The sequence below is a fragment of the Wasmannia auropunctata genome, unplaced genomic scaffold (genome assembly GCF_000956235.1).
Source record: "Wasmannia auropunctata unplaced genomic scaffold, wasmannia.A_1.0 LD334251.1, whole genome shotgun sequence".
Classification (NCBI taxonomy): Eukaryota; Metazoa; Arthropoda; class Insecta; order Hymenoptera; family Formicidae; genus Wasmannia; species Wasmannia auropunctata.
This window is the reverse complement of record NW_012028639.1, coordinates 6,397-17,003: the sequence shown is the minus strand read 5'-3', so window position 1 is coordinate 17,003 and position 10,607 is coordinate 6,397. Positions and strand designations below refer to the sequence as shown.

At 27.2% G+C, this 10,607-nt stretch overlaps 1 protein-coding gene across 2 annotated transcripts in view; it reads right to left on the bottom strand.

The window, feature by feature from the left end:
• Positions 1 to 10,607, bottom strand: part of LOC105458902 (fatty acid hydroxylase domain-containing protein 2) — a 20,206-nt gene that overhangs the window by 7,037 nt on the left and 2,562 nt on the right. Inside the window, exons 1-2 of one of the 2 annotated variants that reach the window (XM_011704508.1) lie at positions 7,269 to 7,478; positions 695 to 824 (exon numbers count right to left, since the gene is read on the bottom strand). In XM_011704508.1, coding sequence (XP_011702810.1) covers positions 695 to 824; positions 7,269 to 7,320 — 182 coding nt within the window. In that variant the 5' untranslated portion in view covers positions 7,321 to 7,478. Of the gene's footprint in view, positions 1 to 694; positions 825 to 7,268; positions 7,479 to 10,607 lie in introns of those variants that run through there. The other variant, XM_011704509.1, reaches the window with a different exon arrangement.

The following is a 10,607-nucleotide window of genomic DNA, read 5'->3' as shown; positions in this document are numbered from 1 at the left end:
TTGTTTGTTTCGGATGAATAATCTTTCAATCATATTTACCATTTTAAAACAGGATATGCAAAGTTTATAACTTTGAAAATAATAAGCTTTTAAAAATTCACACATACACACACACACACACACACACACACACACACACACACACACACACACACACAGATGATTATGAATAGTGATAGTAGATTAAAGCATCGAATTAATTTGCATATTTATAATAATCATGCTTTCATCATTTTCATGCTATGTATGTTCAGTTAGATAGAAAGTAATAAAAGAGCAATGAAAGAAGAGAAATCAAGCGACATTAATGCCCGTTTCGTACGAATGTAGACTGACTTTAATCGCGATTTAACTTTTTCCTCACCTTTTTGTAGTGCTAAGAATTAGAAAAAAATGAAGAATAAGTTGAACCAAGAGATTAAGGTTAATTTACATTAAAAAACGGGCATATAAATAAAGTAAAATTGTATGAAAAGTTAGTTAATATTGTGATATATTATGGATATTAAATTCGATCCGGTAACTTCAAATTTTTTGTGCGCTATCATTTTATTTTTATATCTTTTACTTTGTGTTATTAAAGTTTACATAAGTTTAATCGATGGAGAGCAGGAAGAGAACTAAGAGAAAGGCTCGACTGTAATTTTGTTTACGTGAATCATACAGTAAAGTAGTAATTACGCATTTGCATTACCATGTCAGAGAATTGCAGAAGGCGGCGAATCCGACCACCACAGTTCCGATAACGAAGAGTACGCTCCTTAAACTTGAAAGTAGCGTTGGCGGAGTTTGATTCTTCGAGGCATCGCTAATAGCGGGGGTTGCTGTAAATAATAAAACCGATGATAGAAAGTGTAGTCTTAAATCAAAAGTGAAAGCGAAGCATAATCTGCTACGTGATAACGTAGGATTTGCGACTCTTGTAAAAGTTATCGCAATTTCTACTACCGAAGCAAAATAATCTCCGAGCAAAGTCTCGTTTTGGTTTCGTCACATTACTATTAATTATCACTATTTTGATAACAAATTCTATAAGATTATTTTCAACCAATAAAGTTAATATTGTACATAGTATATATGTGCATCATTTTTCAGAATAATTTGTTTGTTATTAATATGTGAAAGGGCTCATTAAAATTGCCTGCTTAGCCTCCTTATTACATAATTTTTTGATTAAACAAAAAGTATTCGATTTTTATTTTTTAAATTCCAAATAGAGGCTATAATAATTATGTAATTTTTAAATTAAATTTTTGTTATAAGAAAAGAACTAATTGGACGTGTACTAGATATTAAATTTGAATAATTGTAATGTATGAAGAAATCAAAATTGTCAATATAGATTTATCTAATGAGATATCCCTTCAAACACTTGTCAGAGCGCACTCGTTTATTTTGTTAGAGTGTCCGTGCGATGACGCATTGAGGCATTGCGAAAAGACTGATCAATGGTAATTCCATTATGTAAGACAAATCAGTATTCCATTGATGTATGTGACAGTTCGATTCGAAAACTAGTCACGAAGCAAAGACAAGCGGAAAATTTCAATTCTCACTTCATGTTCATCGCAAAATTCGTTCAATATCTGACAATTAAGATGGGACAGCAGGTTGATACAAATGACACTGAAAATTATTATGCTATATAATGTAAAAAACTGGAAAATTGTGATAAATAATTTTTTTTGGTATTTTTGGTAAAGTTGTTTCTAAATTAGGCAAAGAATTAACCGTTAAAAAGATATTCAGTGGTTTTGAGACATTCTGTAGGATATATGTAAATCGAAAATTTAAAAAATATCTTCGATGAGAAAATAATGTAATGTATCGAGCTATTAATAATAATTACTTGTTATACTCAATTTTAATATTGTATTTAATTGTATATAATTGTATATTATACGTAATTAGACGCTATAAAAAAACTGTAATTACTCGACAATTACAACATATGCGTCTCATCTTGTATTCGACCGATTTTTTTCAGATAAAATGTCATGATCTAATTTTCACATAATTTCTCAACATCTCAGAGAAATCCTAAAAAAATTATTTAACGAAGAAAAGATGCAACGTAATTGATAAAAAAACCTTTTTAAATTTAAATTGTGTTAAACAAATTTTATATAAAATTTATAAAAAGAGAACCGTATCCTTCGAAATTATTATATAATAATTATACAATAATAATAATTATACAATGTAAACGTATATATATTCCAATACGGTATAAAAAAAACAAATTATTAAAATGTAACGTAAATCAAGAACAATGCAAAATAAACGTATCATTTTTTGTTGTTATGAAGAACTAACCATTATTGTAAATGCGATGACACGATGTCAAAGATACTTTGTGAAATATGCAATATTTTAATATGCAAAACTTTAATGTCGACTATATACTTCGTGTTGCTTTTTGCTGAGCAGTCCTGTCTATTTTACTAGTAATTTGGTCACGTTTTGCGATAAGGTACTGCGAAATTGCAACATTTTATCGTTTTATCTTTCGTTCCACAAAAAATAATTCTCACATTACTCTTCTTATTTTGCGTTATATCATTTATTATCTTGTGATATCATATATTGAGAAATGTGTCATTACGTCGTATAATTATAATTATTCATTATTTATAAACTTTTTAATAAATTTTACATAAAATTCATTAATATTCATTTATATCCTTAGTAAATTATAATGTTTGCTGTTTCGCTTTAAAAAATTCATTAATATTTAAATAGCAAACTGTGTAAATTTCCATCCTAAGTTATAAAGTTTTCCATCTCATTTTTTGACGTTATTTTTTTATTTATCTATTTCTACGCTGTTCTACATGTTTACCTTCGGTTTTATCATTTAGGCTGCGTTCGTTTTGGCACTCACAGTGCTCACAATATCATTTCATCTTTGTTGTTTATGAAATGTTAAAGGAGAACAAATGATGCTTATAAGCGCTGTAAACGCCAAACCGAACGCAGCCTTAGCATACTGACTATATATATCCTTAGTAAATTATAATGTTTGCCGTTCCGCTTTAAAATTCATTAATATTTAAATTGAAAATTGTGTACATTTCCATCCTAAGTTATAAAGTTTTCCATCTCACTTTTTGACGTTATTTTTTTGTTTATCTATTTCTACGCTATTCTACACGTTTATCTTCGGTTTTATCATTTAGCATACTGACTATATACCTATATATTCTTAGTAAATTATAACGTTTGCCGTTTTGCTTTAAAAAATTCATTAATATTTAAATTGCAAACTGTATAAATTTCCATCTTAAGTTATAAAGTTTTCCATCCCATTTTTTGACGTTATTTTTTTATTTATATATTTCTACGCCGTTCTACATGTTTACCTTCGGTTTTATCATTTAGCATATTGGTTATCTCCTTAGTAAATTATAATGTTTGCCGTTCCGCTTTTTAATGTTATTTTTTTATATTTATATATTTTTTATTTGTTTCTATTTATAGTTGTTCTACATGTTTATTCTATATCTTCGGTTCTATATCATTTCAATACTGTGTTACTATATAAATACGTCTTAATTTTTAACTATTGTTCACATTTTTAAGTATTTTAATTACGAACTTTCGTTTGACACTGATTAATTTTACGGCTTCTTTTACATCTCAAATTTTTTATTGTAATAAATTGCTGAAACGTTCATATATATTTTAAGTTAAAATAAACTTTGATTACTTTATTAAATCACATATTTAGATCCGCATTGGACGCTCATTAGTCTTTTTTCCATTTATTGTTTTTTTATATTAAGTAAAATTGAGAGCTTTTATTAATTTTTGTTAAATTAAGAACATTTTTGCCAGATACGTATTTTCTTAAAATTATACCTATAAGTTAGTATAATTGTAAATAAAATTAATAAAATTATAATTAACAAAAGTAATAAATTAAATACAACATTAATTAATTGTTATTATAAAATTATTACAAAACAATAATATTGATAATGAATGTTTTTATTTATATTATGTTTTATTTTTATAGATATAATAAAAAAATGATATGTACTTGTTCAAATTTTTATGAAAACAACTTTCTGCAATACATTCTATAAATATTGTATCGTCATTTCAAGAATGGCTGCAATATATTTTTGAATATATCAGGAATATTGTAAAATATCTTTTAAAATTGATCATAAGAATATTAGTGTGCAAGCTTTCAGGGATATTTAATAAAATATTTCAATTCTGCAAAATACGAGTAATATTCTTGCAACATTATACCAATATTTTGTACTAGAAGTTAAACATTCCAGTGGCGTTTACCTCATAATACATTTAGAAATCATGTATGTCCGGACACTTACATAAAATTTATTAATCTCAAATGCTTTTTTTATTATAATAGCAAAATTTAATTATAAAAATATTTAAAAATTACAATTAAATTATAATACTATAACAAAAACGCTTGAGATTAATTAATAATAAATTTTTGTGTATACGTGTCCAGATATACATAGGTACATGTCCAGTTACTGGGACGTTTATTTAAAGGATAATGTTCAAACGTGAAATAAACAATAATTGGAATTTTACGTATTCGTGCAGTGAGTTATTAACAACAAAATCATAGTGTTACCTATTACAATTTATTTAAAATATTCATATCTGAATAGAATTCATAAGAAAAAGACAAAGGAAAGGAAAAGACTCCTTTAATAAAAAGCTAAACATAAGTAGTGGAATTTGAAAATTCAGAGAGAGAAAAGAGTATATAAAATAATTTATTTAAATTATAATATATTATTATTATCTTATAAAGTATAAGAAGAATTGCAAAGTTTATAACTTATTATATATAATATATATAGCATAAAAAGACTACTCTTACGAATTATTATTTAGTATTCAAAACGTAAATTGTGAATAAAAAAAGAAATTGTTGCGCAAAGCAAATAATCGCGGGCGTTTTATCAATAAGTAATTGCCCAATATTATTATGCTGTGTACTGGCAGTATATATTAAGCAACTGCATGATTATTCAAGAATATGTACAATACATCGACCTTATGTTAAATCCAATATTGATAAGAATTGTTATGTACATACATATGACTTATATATTAGTACACATGCACTTATTTCGTGCTTTGTAACTTTAACGCATGTTCTCGTATTGCTAGTTATTTACTTATTAACTACTCTGAAGGGTATTGATCAATTGAATCGCAATAACACAATAATATCGTGAATAGAACCTCTTCAATATACGTTATTCTTCAATAATATGTTGTTTCATAAAGATAAAAATTGAAATATTAGTCACTACATAAGTAGTCAGCTGTAGTAGTATTTTTAACATCTTTCAAGAATGATTGTACGCATATCTAGAGCGTACAGTAATTGGCTCAGTGCAATCTCCGTGTGCGTCAAGATATTAGCGCGATAACCTCGAGAATTGTGTAGACTATCTAATAACTGATGCTGTTTTGTCATCACTACTTATCTATTCGTAAATATCTTGTTATTTTTCAGCTGCTTGATTTTGATTGAAAAGCCTTTCAAGAAGAACAAAGAAAAAGTTGACTTTATGCTTAGCATTAACAATGAGAAACTTTCGAAAAATAAATGTTTAAAAAACGTCAATATAACAAGAGAGAATTTACTTCGATCAATATCAAATTGACTTTATATACTTTGAAGAAATTTAATTTCGCCAAAGTATCTAATATCGAAAATAAAAAAGTTGAACGTTTGTGTAATGGCGAATTCGTTAAACTTTTACCATTAAAAGTCAATTCCGGATACGGCAAATAAGAGGTTGTCACGATAGAAAACTATATAAGAAAATTATTAATAGATTCATATCGTGGTGAGATAAAGAATAACAAGAACAAAATACAAATTCCATTCTTTTCAATAAGAAAAATATTGCTGTTTTTGCATGTAGGTGACTGAAACGTTTGTTAATAAAATTGCTTACGATGTATGTAACACATTTAATATTATTGATCAGTACATTTCCATACAAAGAAATGCATATCCATTATCTAAATTTAAAAAAAATTGATCTTCGCTTATGACATGAATATAAGTTTCTCGGACAATGCATTAAATTTGCATATAGAAACGGAACATTCGTTTTAAATCGCGCTTCGAGATGCGTAAAAACAATCATGATGCTTATCCGGTATACTTACGCAAAACACAAAAATAAAACAAAATCTTTAAAGAGACAATTTTCTACAATTTCCTCAAGTCTCAACAAAATTCCTTAAGGGGTTAGTGGCAGTCAGCAGACTAAAAAGAAGCACTTTTTGCGATTTTTTCAGAGATTTTATTGAGACTTTCAATTAAAAACATTTTAATGCTTTATAAAGTAAGTTTTCAGGAATGTTTAAAAAAATTGTCATGTAAAAATAATCATTTTTTTGATCATAACAGCTAATAACGTGGAACGACCTTTTAAAGAAGGTGACTTGCACAGCAAAGCATGAGCAAGATTTTTCGGAACTGGATCATCTGTAAGCAAAAATATGGGTGGATTTGGAAAATATATTAGTTTTGCGCTCTCTGATTGAAGAATTTTGGAAAAAATTAATTTTTTCTTTCTAATTAATTAGAAAAAAAATGGCGCACATTGGAAATGAAAAGTCAATTTTTACCTAAAAAAAAAAGCGTTTATTTTGAGAATAAAAAAAAGTATATAAGAAAATAAAAAATCCTTCAATCAGGGACTCGCAAAACTAATATATATTTTCTAAATCCATCCGTATTTTTGCTTGCAGATGATCCAGTCCCGAGAAATCTTGCTCACGGCAAGCAACCTTCTTTAAAACGCCATCAGCTGTTATGTCCAAAAAAATGAATATTTTTACATGAAAATTTTTCTAAACATTCCTTGAAACTTACTTTATAATGCATTAAATTTTTTAAATTGAAAGTATTAATAAATCTCTAAAAAAATCGCAAAAAGTGCTTCTTTTTAGCCTGCTGACTGCCACTAACCCCTTAATAAGAACTATTTAATTTCTTTAAAAACAAAATTAAATACATAAATAAATACAAAAAAAAAATTACGTGAAAAAAATTGCTGCCAAATGATTTTTTTGAGAAACTTATTTTATGAATGTTTATTATACACTTGATATTTCTAGGAAGGAACGAATAATTAAGCCTAAAAAAAGAACCTATTAATCCCAGTTAGTTTCATACAATTCATCTGTGTCGTGAAATAGGAGCAGCCAAGTCAAGTATCGAGCTTGGTACGTTAGCACTTAGCACTCACTTTTCGAGTCTGACTCTTGTGAGACACGTCGAATTATCTGCGGCCAAAACATTGTCCTAAACGAGCGATGGCGCAACTAGTTTCTCAAGAGGCTCCCGACCGAACGTGTTATACTTGATCATTCACCGCTGCAGTGCTGACTGCTGCACTTCATGTCGTTAAACGAGACGCTGCACTGACCAACAACGTTTCACGACTCGCTAGTAAAGGCCCGAGAACGACGCGTCCGTGCCCGTCGCCCCGGCGCCTCCAATTTCCTTTGTTTACGCCGCGAATAAGGTAGGGATGCCTGAGATAATTCGATAGTGTCGATGAGATCGATAAATTCGGTATTTTTTTACGATTATTTTTTATAATTATGAATATTCTCGATATCACTTTAATCGGCTGTTAAAATAATGATACAGAAATCCGCGGATGCTCCTATTTCAACACAGGTCATGTTCGAGCTTCATGTTTTTGTAAAATAGGAAATGAGATAATTATATTTCACAATATATGATAAAGAGATATATGGATGAGAGATATATGCGGACTCTACATTTTTCAATGAAAGAAATATTTTGCTTTTAATATCAAATATTTTCTGATGTTTTTTCTTCGACATTAGATAAGCAGTACAAAATAAAATATTATTGATGGATTATAAATATAAAGAAAATAATAATTTTGCAAACATTTTTTTATAGAAAGCAATATAAATGCAGAATATATAATATTTATATTTCTAATATTCCCTACCAAAAAAAGAAAGTATTAATCTACTAATTTTAATAAACTTTGAACTTTATCGATAAATCTGATGTCTTTTTTTTTGTTTAAGGGAAGGTAAAACGTGTGTGAAATAATTAAAAAGTCGATTTTTTAATTTTAATAATTTTTTTTTAATAAAAATCACAAAAATTTTGCCATTTGTTGGACTAAAAAATATTAAAAATTGCGATTTTGACAATTAAAAAAAAGATAAGCATATAATTGAATTTTTCGCTCCTTTCTTTGCTGTTCTACAAGAAGAAAATTTACATACTTTCTCCGTTGACTCCGTAAGACCTTTTTACTGTCGTTAATAATGTAACTGTTCTAGTAATAAAGAGAGGTATCTTTCGAATGTTCACTATACCGAACGAGTAGGTACGATATATCATTTCGAAGAGTGCTGTAGGCAAGTTGAGTATAGGTAACTATGGATTTAAGTGCAGCGATGTTTAATGACGGATATCATGGATGTTTGAAATGTATTAAACAATTTAAATATTCTAGTGAAAGAGCCGTCGTTTTATGCGAGACATTAAATAAGATTCAAGAGTGCTGAAATGCACAAGAATTCTGGAATTCTGGAAGAGACAACAATTGAAGAGGCCAAGATCTAACCCATCCGATCTACTTAAACAGATAATAAAGATCTTTTGTTGAAGAATTTTTTAATACCACATTTCATAATTCAAAACAATTTTGTGATGCAGGTAAATTTTATTAGTTTAAAAGTCTAATTTTAAATTTGTTTATTCACTATTATCAAATGTGTCGAAACGATTTTTACCTTCAGTTTTACTACGCTTTCGCAAGAACAATAACAGATACACAAGAATAATGAAATGTGTTCTTTTAAACTTTTCATAATTCAGTTTTTAAAAGAGTTTTTAAATTTAAATACCATTAACAAGAACAACTTTTTAAATTAGCTAAACTTACTTTAATGGAAATAGGTAATTTTTTTCGATTTCAAGGGTTGGATAAATTATGTAGAAGCTTATTTTTATTTTTTAAACGTTTTCAATACAGATAAATAACGTTTTTAAAATTTATATTTCATATGTAGATTAAATATGTTATAATATTCTTATCATTATCATTATGTATTATCATCTATATTGCACTAGGATCAAGATATTTTAAATTTTTACTTAAAAAGATTACATTTTATATTTCACGATGTAGAAATTTGCAATTTAAATAGAGAATTGTAGAAAAATTGAAAGGAAATAAATGTAAAAAAAATTAAAATAACTTTATGAGAGAAGATTGAGAATACAGTACCTGTACGTATTGATAACAGTAAAAAAAACGCAAGTGCATTGTTTGGATAGCAATTTATATTGATATAAAATTTAATTGAAACCTTTGTTTGTAAACATTCTTTACGTAAATAACATGAAATAATCTTCTATACTGTATACATAATATCTTAAGTATCAAATACAATCGGTACACTTGATAAAGAAAAAAATCGATATCTTTTTGAGAACGAGATTAAGTTAAATATCTGAACACAGCAATTATTAAGCAACTATTGCGAAAAAAGAAATACATCGCGAATTAACAAAATTTTAATTTATTAATGTTATGTTTTTGGTGTTTAATTTACTTTGAAAATAATAGTAATAATAATATACTTATGAAATAAAAAAATATTGCTAAAATTGATGTGCTATATTAGTTTATATTTAGCATTTTATTAAAATTTAGAGAACTTTCACTGATATAGATTTCTAACAATCAGATAGAGAAACAGACTACGGGCCATAACTACGCAATAAATTTAATAATGTTAATTTAATTAATCAATCGTTAACTAAATTAATCAATCGTTAAAAATTTAAAAATAAGAACAGTTATATTATAAATTCATTACCTTATGATAAAAATAAATTCAATAACAGAAAAAGGTTAGATATTTGATCCTAACTGCTTATGCAACAAAAATTTCGAATCGGTTGCACACGGAAAAGCTGAAGTATCTAATTTAGCTAAATACAGAAAATAATTTTGTTGGACCATCGAAATAATTGTAGGAAGCAATACTGTGACAAATTTTTGATATTCTAGCATCCTATATACATAATTATTTTGATAGTTTAATAAAATTATTTTCTGACCTATAGTTATTATAGCTAAATTTTTATTTATAGATAATTCAGCAAAACTGTTTTTTTCGTGCAAGAATATAGAATTTATATATTTAGTTAGGCGAAATAAAACGTCGCATTGTATGCTGATGATATGATACCGCAACAAATGAAATCTTATCGTATGAAAGATGAGACTGTGTATGTGTATGCATGGGCGTAGTGAAGGAGGGCAGGGAGGCTGTGCCCCTCTCTTTAAAGAAGAACAAAAATATTTACAAGAAATTAATTTTAAGAAAGACAAAAGAATTGAAGGCGAAAGTTATATAAGAAGATTATCTGAGAATTCAAGACGGCTAGTGTCATAAATTTAAAGTTTTTTTCAGTTCAAAAAATCAGTTTACATTTTTAAGAGAAAAATAAAGTAAATTAGTAAAATTAAATACTTGTGATTTTAATTTATCCAGTAATTAATTAAAAATAATAATATAAA